The 15,237-nt window shown below is 54.3% G+C and overlaps 1 protein-coding gene across 3 annotated transcripts in view; it reads right to left on the bottom strand.

Annotated features, from left to right (window-relative positions):
* The window catches only part of PHF21B (PHD finger protein 21B), a 119,513-nt gene that overhangs the window by 18,444 nt on the left and 85,832 nt on the right, over positions 1–15,237 (bottom strand). For all 3 annotated transcript variants that reach the window (XM_002743839.5, XM_054242556.2, XM_054242557.2), the window contains exon 5: positions 14,006–14,146. In XM_002743839.5, coding sequence (XP_002743885.4) covers positions 14,006–14,146 — 141 coding nt within the window. The remainder of the gene's footprint in view (positions 1–14,005; positions 14,147–15,237) is intronic.

Raw genomic sequence — 15,237 nt, forward strand, 5'->3', positions numbered from 1 at the left:
ATGCTGGTACCAACACTTCCCCCATGTCTCTTGGTTGCTTGGGCCTCTAGCATTTTCTCATAAATGGCTCATGGAACAACATTCCCCGAGTTCTCCAAAGATTTACAACTTTTTTGTGTCCCTAGGCTGGAGTGTAATGGCACCATCTTGGCTCACTGCAACCTCCACCACCTGGGCTAACGTGATTCTCCTGCCTCAGCCTCAACAGTAGCTGAGATTACAGGCACATACCACCATGCCCAGCTAATTTTTTGTTTTTGAGACAGGGTCTCACTCTGTCACCCAGGCTGGAGTGCAATGGTGCGATCTCGGCTCACTGCAACCTCCGCCTCCTGGATTCAAGGGATTCTCTTGCCTCAGCCTCCTGAGTAGCTGGGATTACAGGTGGGTACCACCGCGCCCAGCTAATTTTTGTATTTTTAGTAGAGACGGGGTTTCAACATGTTGGCCAGGCTAGTCTCAAACTCCTGACCTCAAGTGATCCACCTGTCTCTGCCTCCCAAAGTACTGGGATTACAGGCATGAACCACTGTGCCTGGCTAGATTTACAACTTTTATTTTTTTGAGATGGAGTTTGGCTGTTGTTACCCAGACTGGAGTGCAATGGCACGATCTCGGCTCACTGCAACCTCCGCCTTCTGGGTTCAAGCAATTCTCCTGCCTCAGCCTCCTGAGTAGCTGGGATTACAGGCGCGCACCACTGTGCCCAGCTAATTTTTCTATTTTTAATAGGCGGGGTTTCACCTTGTTGACCAGGATGGTCTCGATCTCTCAACCTTGTGATCCACCCACCTCGGCCTCCCAAAGTGCTGGGATTATAGGCGTGAGCCACCGTGCCCAGCCTAGATTTACAGCTTTTTATCTGCAGCCTTTAAACCTGAAGGGCAGCTTGGCTGGGTAAGAAATCCTTGGCTCATTCTTTCTTTCCTTTATTATCTGCAGATGTTACCCCAGTGTATCCTGGAATTGAATGCGGCTGTGGAAAAGTTGACACCAGCTTAACTGCTTTCCCTCTAAAGTGACTTTGACTTGTTTTTTGGTCTGGACGTCTACAGGATTCTTTTGTGTTCACGGACAGTCAGAAACTTCACTGGGTGTGTCTCGGCGCTGCACATTTTCCCCCAGAGCACACATCAGCTTTCCCTGAGACCCACTGTGTCAAGATGCGGATGAAAGTCTTTATAAAATATCAGCACATTTTCCTTGAATTATATTTTGAAAAGTGAAGCATCCCTATGAAAAGTGGGGTCTGTAAAATTCAATCCTGTGAGATGTGCACTCACATGGATGGAAGATCAGTGGAGCAGCTGAGGTGGCTACACAGCTGCCTGACGGGGAATTCTGGGGCCATCCCGAGGCTCAGCCAATTAATACCAGTCTGGCAGCAGTCTGGTGCCAGCTGGTTGAAGTATCACATCTGGGCCCTGTGCCACTAACTGGACAGTGGCAGGGACTCGAGGATGCCCTGAGCTGCTGGCAGCTGTTTCAGTGGCCTGACCTGGGAAAACACTGGGAATGTGCTATCTGTGCTTCCTCACACCATCTGCCCCTCCCCGAGTCCCCCTTCACCCACACTCATTTGAAGACAGGTTATGAACAGGAAACAGGAGCCAGTGACAACCACAGGACAGCCACGTTGACACCATTGCAGGAAATTATTCTGGTTTCCTTCTTCGATGCCTCCCATTATACATGTGTTGTATTTTCTTTGCTTGCCTCCGTAGGTTTTGCTTACTCTGAAACTTAAGAACTCATTATTGAGTTCTCTTTCCCATCTTGCAAGATGCTGAGAAGTTGGATTCTAAGGAGAAGAAACTAGAAGCCAAGAAGGCTGATGCTGGTGGCCAGGTGAAAAGGGGGAACCTCAAAGCTAACAAGCCCAAGAAGGGGGAAGCCCCATTGCAGCTGACATCCCATCCTTGTCAGAGGAATTGGCAGATACTCCCAATCTGCTATGCATTCCAGAAAGGACGTGTACAAAAGGAAGTACTCAGCCACTAAATCCAAGGCTGAAAATAAAAAGGAGGAGGTTCTTGCAACTGTTACAAATAGTTGGTGGTGACAAGAATGGTGGTACCCAGGCAGTTCAACTTCCCACAATGCCCAGGTAGTATCTTACTGAAGATGTGCCTTGGGAGCTATTAAGCCATGGGGAAAACCCCTTCAGGCAGCACGGGAGAAAACCACAAGCCAGCAACACCCCTGAGACCTTCTCATCATCCTCACTGGGTGCCACAGAGGCGAGAGGGAGGTTTTCCTGAAGAGCCGGGCAGTGGCTGTTACTTGTGTCTGGATCTCTGGTCCTCAACTGAGGACACAATAGAAATTTGCCATTGCCACCTCAACCAAAATTGGTATCAGCAATGTGAAAAATCCCAACACATCTTACTGATGCCTATTTCAGGCAGGAGCAACTGCAGAATCCCAGACACCAGGAAGGTCAGCTCTTTGACACAGAAACAGAGAAGTACAAGATTACAGAGAAGTGCAATGCTGATCATCAAAAAGCTGTGGACTCACACGTTTTACCAAATATCAAAGCTACGCCTCAGCTCCGGGGCTACCTGAGATCTGTGTTTGCCCTGATGAGTGGATTTGACCTCACAAACTGGTGCTCTAAATTTCTTAAGAAGAACCTAATAAATAATATACAAAAATAAAATAACTATTTTTTGAATCGTACTTTTCCCCCTTCTGCCTCTGGTGTCCCTTCTTGTGTCTTCTGCTGTATTCATAGGTCCCCCGTGTTCATTGAGCTATGCATCCATTTCTGGGATGGTTTTATTATTTTTCTTGGATAATTCCAGCTCATAGTTCATTCTCTCCAGTCCATCAGCCACTTAGCCATCTCTTCTGTAAATCTGTGTTGTATTTTAGCTTTGAAGCTTCCTTCTCAGTGCTGATTGTTTCTTTTTTTAAAAAAATTCACAGTAGGACGTCAGATTTTTTTCCTGGTGAGTATTCTTTATCTTATGGTAAAAATAGCTTCTCTTTCCTGTATTTTTGTTTATAACAGATTCATATTGATGTTTTGTTGTTAAACATGACTAAATGAGCTGAATTTTCCTATACCGGCGATTTGTAGCTGGTGGGGAAAGGGATTACATTAGCCTTCTAGCAGCAACTCAAAGGCTCCGCCTCTCCTGCCAAGGCAATTGACTTCATTCTTCATGCCTCAGTGGGATTCTCTGGTTAACCGTGCCTCCTCTGCCTCTCCCCCATGGTCAATGAGTGTTTCTGCCGCCTTCCCTGTTCCTGGATGCCTTACAGGCTGCAGGTGCAACTCCTCCAGGAGGCACATTTTGTCTGGCACTTCCTGAGACCTGACAAGACCAAGCGCTCCCTCCTCCCAAACATTCTCTCTGTACACTGTCAGGCTCAGCTTTCGCCTGACCCGGCCTGAAGCCAAGGCCAGCTCACAGACACTCCCTTTCCTCTGTGCTTCGAGATGACTTCTGATCTTCAGGGAGTGCACGCCACTGACTATTTCTGCAGCCTGTAGCTCCTTGGCTCTCTCGAGTCCTCCACAGCACTCCGGGCCGCTGCTCACTGCACCACGGGCTTCCTGCACAGCCCTGGCCTCTGCTGCCCCTGACGACGCTAACACTTCTTGCCCAGTCTGCCGACGCTCTGCTCATGTCTGAAATCCATAAAACGCAGAAAAAATTCTTGTTGCTATTAGTTTATAGGGGATTCAGGGGGAGTCTCGGTTCTGAGCAGCTGCCCTGTTCCTAATAGAAGCTCAGCCGAGTCTTTTTGCCCTGTGGGGTTGACTGGCTTCACTCTGATAGACATGTGTTCAAAACCATCCTCTGTGGATTTGTCCAATTTGCCTTACACATCTGGGGTGCTGCTATGGCGCACGAGTTTGTGACTGTCAAATTATCCTGATGGACGTACCTTTAGTATTGACATTAATATGTCTGTTTCATTCCTTTCAACCTGTCTGGTGTTTTTTATTTAGGTATGCCTCAGACAAACGGCATACAACTGGACTCTGTTGTTTCCAAGCCTGTTTCCACTTGTCTGTAAGTAGGAAATTTCCTTTGCATTTATCGTGGATACTGAATTCTTTGGACTTATTTCTTCCACTTTATTTTGCATTTTCAGTGTATTTTTAATTTTCTCATTTCCTATCTTCTAGGGGAAAAAAAAGCTCGATATTCACTTTTTTCCCCTCTGCTGATTTAGAAATTATAGGTGGCATTACATTTTTTTCAAGGATTAGCCTAAATGTTTTGAGCACATGTTTCTCACTATACACTTTTCTTTTTTTTTTTTTTTTTTGAGACAGAGTTTCGCAGTTGTTACCCAGACTGGAGTGCAATGGCACGATCTTGGCTCACTGCAACCTCCGCCTTCTGGGTTCAGGCAATTCTCCTGCCTCAGCCTCCTGAGTAGCTGGGATTACAGGCACGCGCCACCATGCCCAGCTAATTTTTGTATTTTTAGTAGAGATGGGGTTTCACCATGTTGACCAGGATGGTCTTGATCTCTTGACCTCGTGATCCACTCGCTCTCTGGGGTTATTTGTTATTTCTATTCTTCTTCCCCAAACTACACTGGTCTTGGCATGTTCTTATTTTTGAGACAGATCCTCACGCTGCCGCCCAGGCTGGAGTGTGCAGTGGTGTGAGCTTGACTCACTGCAATCTCCGCCTCCTGTGTTCAAGTGATTCTCCAGCCTCAGCCTCCTGAGTAGCTGGGATTACAGGCACGCGCCACCATGCCCAGCTAATTTTTTGTATTTTTAGTAGAGATGAGATTTCACCATGTTGGCCAGGATGGTCTCAATTCCTGACCTCAAGTGATCCGCCCGCCTCGGGCTCCCAAAGCGCTGGGATTACAGGCGCGAGCCTCGGGCTCTCAAAGCGCTGGGATTACAGGTGTGAGCCTCGGGCTCTCAAAGCGCTGGGATTACAGGTGTGAGCCTCGGGCTCTCAAAGCGCTGGGATTACAGGTGTGAGCCTCGGGCTCTCAAAGCGCTGGGATTACAGGTGTGAGCCTCAGGCTCTCAAAGTGCTGGGATTACAGGTGTGAGCCTCGGGCTCTCAAAGCGCTGGGATTACAGGTGTGAGCCTCGGGCTCCCAAAGTGCTGGGATTACGGGCGCGAGCCTCGGGCTCTCAAAGCGCTGGGATTACAGATGTGAGCCTCGGGCTCTCAAAGCGCTGGGATTACAGGTGTGAGCCTCGGGCTCTCAAAGCGCTGGGATTACAGGTGTGAGCCTCGGGCTCTCAAAGTGCTGGGATTACAGGTGTGAGCCTCGGGCTCCCAAAGTGCTGGGATTACGGGCGCGAGCCTCGGGCTCCCAAAGTGCTGGGATTACAGGTGTGAGCCTCGGGCTCTCAAAGTGCTGGGATTACAGGTGTGAGCCTCGGGCTCCCAAAGTGCTGGGATTACGGGCGCGAGCCTCGGGCTCCCAAAGTGCTGGGATTACAGGTGTGAGCCACTGCGCCCGGCCAGCACATCTTAACTCCCTCTACAACATCACCTCCGACCAATTTGTTACTGTTGCCTAGAATGTTCCGTTTATCTGCTTTATAAAACAAAACTGTTTTTTTCTTTTGCAGTGCAGACTTAAATACATCTACCTGTAATTTAGCAGTCTACACACCCACTGTTGTTTCTTATACCCACTGGCTGTCTCTGGCTTCACCATCTTCTGGCTAAAGCAGTTCTTTTAAGGATAGTCTGTGGGTGATAAAACCCTTAGTCTTCCTATGTACAAAATGTCTTTCGTCCTTGCTCTTGAAAAACAACTTAACTGGGCATAAAATACTGACTTGGCAGTGACTTTCCCTCTGCAGTCTGCAGAAATTTACTGCTCTGCGGTGGTCGGGCCGAGGCTGCTGGAGGCCCCTGCACGTCAGTTATTCCGCTGTTTTTGCCCTGGGAGTTTTTATGATTTTTCTCTTTATCTTTGACATCAATTTCTAGCTTCCTGGATTTGCTTTTATTAGTCGTGCCTGAGAGACAGAGTCTTCTTTTGATTTGAAAACACAAAACTGGTGCTCTTCAATCCTGGGACATTCTTCAGCTTCGCTTCTCCACCTGCCCCATCGCCCCACACCCACTCCCTCCTGCTGAAATCCCCATGAGATGAAAGTGAGGTTTCCCCACTTGCTTTCTGTCCCTACCTGCTCCTGGGTTTTTCCTTGCTTTCTCTTTTTTGGGGGGACTTTCACTCTGTTGCCAGGCTGGACTGGCAACGATCTTGGCTCACTGCAACCTTTGCCTCCCAGGTTCAAGCAATTCCCCTGCCTCAGCCTCCCAAGTAGCTGGGATTACAGGCATGCGCCACCATGCCCTGCTAATCTTGTATTTTTAGTAGAGATGGGTTTCTCTATGTTGGTCAGGCTGGTCTTGAACTCCTGACGTCAGGTGATCCTCCTGCCTTGCCCTCCCAAAGTGCTGGGATGACAGGCGTAAGCCACCGTGGTCAGCCCGGGTTTTCCTCTTACATGTTTGCATCTGTATGCCACATGCATGGTGTCCTATTCCAAAGCTAATGATCTCTGCTCCTGCTGTCTAGTAAGCTTTTCAAATTGCATCCAATCGCCATGTTCTTCATGATCAGTTTTTCAAATTTTTATGTTTAATCTTATTTCCCTGATTTCTGTGCTTCTTTTTTATTCATTTTAGATATTACTCCTTTCTTTGAGCATCCTAAGCACTTGTGTAAAAGCTGTCGCTATTTAGCACAACTGACTTCATCTGGAATAAATTCATGTTCCAAATGTCGATCTCATTGATCGACGCCCTTGGTGTGCGATCTCATGTATGTTGGAATTCTGTCGAGACTCATCTGGGCACAATTTTCCTTTGCTGTCTCTGGCACTGACCTTCCCTTTCAGCAAGTTTGCAGTTGCCTCAGTGTTGGCCACCTCCCCAGGTCCGGCAGTGGCCCAGACCAGCAGAGGAGCCTAGTCCACTTGTCTCTTGCCCAGGGAATTCTTGGAACCCACTGCCCTGTGTGAGCTGCCCACTTTCAGGGTCGCCCTTACTGCACTCTGAACCTGGAGCCCGATGGCTGAGGATGCTGGTCCCCAGCTGCCGTGTCTTAGGGACACAGCAACATTCAGCTCCATCATTATCACGTCTCTGTCTCTCCACTGTATCTGTGGTTGCTGTGGGTTTGAAACACAGGGGTCCATTCATGTGAGAACCCAGAGCCTTCCTGATGGACTGGGTGCTTGGATGGATTTTAAGAGAGGGAGTGACTTAGTTATTGCTGAATTTTGGGAAGATCATTTGCAGGGTTAATAGACAGGGCAGAAACCATCCAGGGGCAGGGAGGCCAGCCAAGGTCCACTGCAGCAGCCCTGGGCAGATATGAGACAGGAAGGAGGGCCAGGCACAGGGACGAAACATGTGTGAACGGGGCTTGTCCAGAGAGGTGCAGGGCTGGGCTGCAGTCCGGGCTAGTGTGGGACTGGGACCTAGCTCTAATTGCCCCATGCAGAGCATGTGCCAATCTGAGGGCAGCCAGACTCATTCAGATGCTGGCTGTGACCAGCATAATGGGTGGCCACGGAGAGGGCTGCAGCTCTGTCCTAAGGAAGGCTATGGGGCTTGGGACAGGAGGGAGCAGAGAGCACCCTGGGTTAGGAGCCAGAAGCCCAGGAAAATCAGGGAAGGATGAGAACTCAAAGTATCAGGCAGCCTCTTCAAGACTGGGCAGTTTGGGTCCCAAGCAGTTGATTCTCACCCCAAATCTGACCTCCACTCAGCCTGACCAAAGGCAGAGGCAGCATCTCCAGTAGCAAAGCTTCACGGCACAGACTCTGAGGCCAGACACCTGGGTATGGCTCCCACCTCTGAGGATCAGTGCTTCTGGGCCCCAGTGTCCCCATCTGTACCACGGGCTAACAACAGTCCCCGATGCAGAGGCTGCTTCCTGTGAGGCCTGAAACTGACAAATGCTGAGAAGGAACAGGTGGCAGCTAGCGCTCTCCTAGGTGGTCCTATCTCGTTCTGCACTTCCCCGCATGGACCTCGTGGGATTTCAGAGCTACTGAAATACTACTTCCACGGTGAATGAGTCACTCGGGGACACTGCTGGACTCAACGTCCCCTTCTGCCGCAGCCCCTGTTGCCATTTAGCATGGCTCCAAGCACCTCCTGGGCTGGCTGTCCCGCACGTGCCCTGCTGAGGGCAAGTGCCACTTCCTGGGGAGCCGCGCTGATGGCAAAGTCACCAATCATGTTTCTTCACAGAAATCCACACCCCTACCGGCTGACCCTGGGCTCCTGACTGGTTCATCCCGTGACGTTTCTGGGGCAGCTGCTGTTGTCGGGCTTCTAGGATCTAACAGACACTTCACTGACAGGTTCAAAGTCTAGCAGTCTGTGCAGCACAGCTCTTCTTGGCATTTATGTATTTATTTGAGATGGAGACTTGCACTGTCACCAGGCTGGAGTGCAATGGTGGGATCTCTGCTCACTGCAACCTCTGCCTCCCGGGTTCAAGCAATTCACCCCCCTCAGCCTCCTAGCTGGGATTACAGGCTAATTTTTCGTATTTTTGTAGAGACAGGGTTTCGCCATGTTCGCCAGGCTGGTCTTGAAGCCTTCCTCTGTCCTTCCAGGAGGTAACAGCTCTCTCCCTCTGCCCTGATTTCCTGCAGCCCTTCATTTAGAATTCTCTCATGACACATGACGTTTTTGAACCCGTTGGAGTACTCTGTAGCCATCCTGACCTCAGGTGATCTGCCTGCCTTGGCCTCCTAAAGTGCTGGGGTTACAGGTGTGAGTCACCACGCCCAGCCTCAGTCTTCTTTTAAAATCAACTTTAATAAGGATTTTTATTCCCATATGTGCTGTAATTATAAGTTCTATCTATTTAAGTCATCGCATATGTTTACACTAATTAGGTAATTAGATATAATTATACTAATTGTATAAATGCATAATAATTGACTAAGATACATTAAATACTTCGAGAGAACAAAGAGAATCCACCCAGAATGCCTTTCCAAATATTAAGGAGGCAGCTGAACCCCAAGAGAGGACAGAAGGGTCATCATGGGAACTTTGGGCTACAAGTGGGGCCAGGCCTCACCGTGCACATGCAGGTGCTCAGATGCTGCCACAGAATGGAATGGACTATTTTTTTTTTTTTTTGAGATGGAGTTTCACTCTTGTTGCCCAGGCTGGAGTGCAATGGCATGATCTCGGCTCACTGCAACCTCCATCTCCTGGATTTAAGCAGTTCTCCTGCCTCAGCCTCCCAAGTAGCTGGGATTGCAGGCACACACCACCACGCCTGGCTAATTTTATATTTGTAGTAGAGATGGGGTTTCTCCATGTTGGTCAGGCTGGTCTCAAACTCCCGAACTCTGGTGATCCACTTGCCTTGGCCTCCCAAAGTGCTAGGATTACAGGTGTGAGCCCCCACGCCCAGCCGGAACCGACTTCATTGAGGTGATGAGGTGCAGGGCCGCGCAGGAGACCTGGTTCACGCCGCAGCCTCGCGCAGGAGACCTGGCTCACACCGCAGCCTCGCACAGGAGACCGGGCTCACACAGCAGCCTCGCACAGGGCTGCGCAGGAGACCGGGCTCACACCGCAGCCTCACACGGGGCCGCGCAGGAGACCGGGCTCACACCGCAGCCTCGCACGGGGCCGCGCAGGAGACCGGGCTCACACCGCAGCCTCGCACGGGGCCGCGCAGGAGACCGGGCTCACACCGCAGCCTCGCACGGGGCCGCGCAGGAGACCGGGCTCACACCGCAGCCTCGCACGGGGCCGCGCAGGAGACCGGGCTCACACCGCAGCCTCGCACGGGGCCGCGCAGGAGACCGGGCTCACACAGCAGCCTCGCACGGGGCCGCGCAGGAGACCTGGTTCACACCGCAGCCTCGCACGGGGCCGCGCAGGAGACCTGGTTCACACAGCAGCCTCGCGCAGGGCCGCGCAGGAGACCGGGCTCACACCGCAGCCTCGCGCAGGGCCGCGCAGGAGACCGGGCTCACACAGCAGCCTCGCGCAGGGCCGCGCAGGAGACCTGGTTCACACAGCAGCCTCGCGCAGGGCCGCGCAGGAGACCTGGTTCACACCGCAGCCTCGCACAGGGCCGCGCAGGAGACCTGGTTCACACCGCAGCCTCGCACAGGGCCGCGCAGGAGACCGGGCTCACACAGCAGCCTCGCACAGGGCCGCGCAGGAGACCGGGCTCACACAGCAGCCTCGCACAGGGCCGCGCAGGAGACCGGGCTCACACAGCAGCCTCGCGCAGGGCCGCGCAGGAGACCGGGCTCACACAGCAGCCTCGCGCAGGGCCGCGCAGGAGACCTGGTTCACACAGCAGCCTCGCGCAGGGCCGCGCAGGAGACCGGGCTCACACAGCAGCCTCGCGCAGGCCCGCGCAGGAGACCGGGCTCACACCGCAGCCTCGCGCAGGGCCGCGCAGGAGACCGGGCTCACACCGCAGCCTCGCGCAGGGCCGCGCAGGAGACCGGGCTCACACAGCAGCCTCGCGCAGGGCCGCTCAGGAGACCTGGTTCACACCGCAGCCTCGCGCAGGGCCGCGCAGGAGACTGGGCTCACACAGCAGCCTCGCGCAGGGCCGCGCAGGAGACCTGGTTCACACAGCAGCCTCGCGCAGGGCCGCGCAGGAGACCTGGTTCACACAGCAGCCTCGCGCAGGGCCGCGCAGGAGACCGGGCTCACACCGCAGCCTCGCGCAGGGCCGCACAGGAGACCGGGCTCACACAGCAGCCTCGCGCAGGGCCGCTCAGGAGACCTGGTTCACACCGCAGCCTCGCGCAGGGCCGCGCAGGAGACTGGGCTCACACAGCAGCCTCGCGCAGGGCCGCGCAGGAGACCTGGTTCACACAGCAGCCTCGCGCAGGGCCGCGCAGGAGACCTGGTTCACACAGCAGCCTCGCGCAGGGCCGCGCAGGAGACCGGGCTCACACCGCAGCCTCGCGCAGGGCCGCGCAGGAGACCGGGCTCACACAGCAGCCTCGCGCAGGGCCGCGCAGGAGACCTGGTTCACACAGCAGCCTCGCGCAGGGCCGCGCAGGAGACCGGGCTCACACAGCAGCCTCGCGCAGGCCCGCGCAGGAGACCGGGCTCACACAGCAGCCTCGCGCAGGGCCGCGCAGGAGACCGGGCTCACACAGCAGCCTCGCTCAGGGCCGCGCAGGAGACCGGGCTCACACAGCAGCCTCGCGCAGGGCCGCGCAGGAGACCTGGTTCACACAGCAGCCTCGCGCAGGGCCGCGCAGGAGACCGGGCTCACACCGCAGCCTCGCGCAGGGCCGCGCAGGAGACCGGGCTCACACAGCAGCCTCGCGCAGGGCCGCGCAGGAGACCTGGTTCACACAGCAGCCTCGCGCAGGGCCGCGCAGGAGACCTGGTTCACACCGCAGCCTCGCACAGGGCCGCGCAGGAGACCTGGTTCACACCGCAGCCTCGCACAGGGCCGGACCGCGCAGGAGACCGGGCTCACACAGCAGCCTCGCACAGGGCCGCGCAGGAGACCGGGCTCACACAGCAGCCTCGCACAGGGCCGCACAGGAGACCGGGCTCACACAGCAGCCTCGCACAGGGCCGCGCAGGAGACCTGGTTCACACCACAGCCTCGCACAGGGCCGCACAGGAGACCGGGCTCACACCGCAGCCTCACTTAGCAGCTCTTTGACTTGGTTGGTTTTTGGACATGTTGAAGGACAATAATCAAGTCATTCTTCTGCTCAAAGATATTCCATAGCTCCCCATTATCTGAGAATAAAGCTCCACTTTGGCAGTCTGCCTTCAGGCCCTCCAGGACAAGGTTCCGACGTCTGTCTTCACCCTCTACTGCGGTCCAAAAGCCCAGCTGACTGCTCTGAGTGTGTGGAGTCCTCTCCCACACCCACGACGCTGCCCACGCAGTACCCTCTGGCTGGTGAGCTCCCCTCTGCCTCCTGTTCTCTGCTCGATCCTAGCAACTCCTCTACCCCTACAGACCATGCCCCTTCCCTCCAAAGCCTTCCTCAGTCCTTCCAGGAGAAAACAGCTCCCTCCCTCTGCCCTCACCTCCTGCAGCCCCTCATTTAGAATACTCTCATGACGATGACGTTTTCAAACCCGTTAGAGTATTTTGTAGCCATTTCTGTCTCTACCCATGGAAGCGAGTTTCTCAAGGGCAAGGATCATGGCTGCCTGCATCCTGATGTCCCCATCCCTTGGCACAGAGCCCAGCAGGGAGCAAACTCGAAGGCATGCTCGACAACTAAAGGAAAAAGTGAAGGGATGGACGACAGGTTTCCTTTGGTAACAACAGTACATTGATGGGAAGAATCATTGGGAGCTGCAGGGGACCGGGGTCCAGGGTGGGGTGCTGCTGTTGGGGACAGGGTGGTTAGAAACCACTGCTGGGGGGCAACATGTCCCAACTCAATCTTGTGAAATGAAGGGCACAGCAGGGAGGGAAAAGGAGACTGAATCTGAGCTTGGTGGGTCACACTTGTAATCTCAGAACTTTGGGAGGCCGAGGCTGGAGGACTGCTTGAGGCTTGAGGCCAGGAAGTGGAGACAAGCCTGGGCAACATGGAGAAACCCTGAGATACGGTTTGGCTGTGTTCCCATCCAAATCTTACCTTGAATTCCTGTGTGCTGTGGGAGGGACCTGCTGGGAAGTAACTGAATCATGGGGCAGGTCTTTCCCATGCTGTTCTTGTGAGAGTGAGTAAATCTCATGAGATCTGAGGGATCGAAAAATGGGAGTTTCCCTGCACAAGCTCTCTCTTTGCCTGCCGCCATCCATGTGAGATGTGACTGGCTCCTCCTTGCATTCTGCCATGAATGTGAGGCCTCCCCAGCCATGTGGAACTGTTGCGTTCCCCATTAAACCTCTTTCCTTTGTAAATCGCCCAGTCTTGGGTATGTCTTTCTCAGCAGCGTGAAAACGGTTACAGAATATTAAAAAAATTAGCCAAGAGTGGTGGTGTGCACCTGTGGTCCAGGCTACGTGGGAGGCTGAGGCGGGAGGCTGAGGTGGGAGGCTGAGGTTGCAGCAAGCTATGATGGTGCCACTGCACTCCAGCAACAGTCAAAGAGCGAGACTCTATCTCAAAAGAAAACAAAAAGGAAGAAAGAAAAAAAAGAAATGGAAACCGTGTGGGGAGGGTTGAATGGAAAAGACCCAGAGAGGAGGGTGTGGGGCTGGTGTTGGCCTAGGGTGCCGAGGACCGGGCTCCGGCACAGCTGCTGCCACCACCCATTCAGCAAAGGACGGCCCTGAGTCAGCTGCTGTCCCCAGCAGTGCCGAGGCTGTGGGTCCACTATGCATCTGGATGGTTCGATATGAGCTTATTTATCTGGCCTCCTTCAGAAGGTGTGTAGGGCACGTGGAGTTACAGGCAATTTCTGGCAAGTTCTCCAGGAAGCTTCAGGTGCCATCTGCACCTCTCATGCCAGCCAGGGGCACAGCTACTCTACAGTGCCCAGGGTCCTGCTCTGGTTACCTCTACATACCCAGGACTGGCCATGGCAGATAAGAGGCAGGGGCTGCTTCAGGGCTGGGAGCCCCTTACCCTCCTGGACTCAGGATGGAGGGGCCCACAGTCAGGGACCCTGGGATGGGGTATAATGGCCGAAAGTCCTTGCCAGGTGCTGTCCAGGGGGCTCAGCAGACATGAACTCACAAAATCCTCCCAGCAGCCCTGGGAGGAAGGAGGCCCTGCCATTCCCACCTTACAGATGAGCAAACAGATGTGAACTGTCCATGGTCACGCCGCTGGAAATGGGCAGTACAGGACCCAGGAAGAATGGTTCTAGAATCTGTGTTAACCAGTGCCCCACACTGCCGTTCAGCCAACATCTCCCTGAGATAGAACAGCCAAGACCTGGGCTTGGTGGGCGAGGCCACACCTGGGCACCCATTGCACAGAGCAGCTCTGCCCGTGGCTTGGCAGGACCATCCCAGAGTGAAGCTATCCCCGGTATGCACAGCAGCCTCAGATGGCACCCACGGGCTGAGCAGGGCTTGGGCCCTCCGGAGAAGGCCATCCTACCTCGGGGTTCTCCTGGGTCGGGGGCCGGTCTTCCTTCTTCTTTTTGGTGGCCTGAGCTCCCTGAGATGGCTCCTCTGTGGGCGGCCGTGACTCTGCTGTGCTCTCGGGCTGCGCCTGCACTTGAGGCTGGATGATAATGACCTGGAAGATGCCGTGGAGGGGTGAAGGGGACAGTGATGGGAGGGAAGGGTGAGAGGAAGAGAGGACGGGTGGAGGAGGCTGAGAGGGAGGGTGAGGGGCACGGGGAGGAAGGGAAGAGTGAGGGGGCCGGGGAGGTAGCTGGTAGGGCACAGGGCAGGGGTTGGGGAGTACAGAGCCTGGGTCGGGCTATCCTGGGAGGGCAGATCCCTGGGAACTGGGTGGTTTACACCACTGTGTGTCCAGCACCAGCCCCTCCTGACACCCTTTTCCACCATGGGGAGGGTCTGCACGAGAACCCGGCCTGGTTTAAGAATCTGGAGGTCCTGGGTTCCAGTCCTGCCCCACCGTTTCCCAGCTGTATGGGAATCTTCCTCAGGGAAGTCACTGCTTCTGAGAGTCAGGCTGGTCATCAGTGAAACTGGCCATGCCTCTCCCCAGGGAGGCTGCGCACATTCAGGCAGCAAGGACTTCTCATCCCCAGCCCAGAGGCAGGTGAACTGAGGCCACGAGAGCTCAGACTTGTTCCTTGCCATCCGGTCAGGAGGCAGAGGTCCTGGGAAGCCCCCCGGGTCAGACTGGCGGCACTTCTCCCTCCCCTTGTCACAGGGTCTGAGACACTCAAGCCTGGCTTGGGGGCACAGGTGGGAATAATGTTCTATTTTTTTTACTTCCAGGAGGCCCCTCACACGGTGGATGGGGGAGGCGACGGGGTCTCCCAATGCCACCCTGCGACATCCCCCCCCGCCCCCACCAATTAGCCAGCCTTTCTTGGGGCTCAAGGGATGCTCTGGTTTGATGAAAGGGTGTGATGCTGAAGATCGACCTGAAATGCACCTATCCAGCCATCCTCTCCCGGGGCCAGGATCCGCTCCATCTCTAGCTCTACCATTTTATTTCTTTGAACAGGAAACTGGGAAAGAACTGTTGGATCTCATGGCTCTGAGGAAGAGGAATTCTCTGGGATGCATCAGCCATAGTCTGGCTCAAACTCAGAATTACTTGAACTTGGGGGTTTTTCTGTTTTCCCCTAAGCACAGGTGGTGACTGTCTTATGACTTTGAGGCTTTTGGGCACAAAGAGAAAACATGTCC

This window comes from Callithrix jacchus, chromosome 1 (assembly GCF_049354715.1).
Source record: "Callithrix jacchus isolate 240 chromosome 1, calJac240_pri, whole genome shotgun sequence".
NCBI classification, from domain to species: domain Eukaryota; kingdom Metazoa; phylum Chordata; class Mammalia; order Primates; family Cebidae; genus Callithrix; species Callithrix jacchus.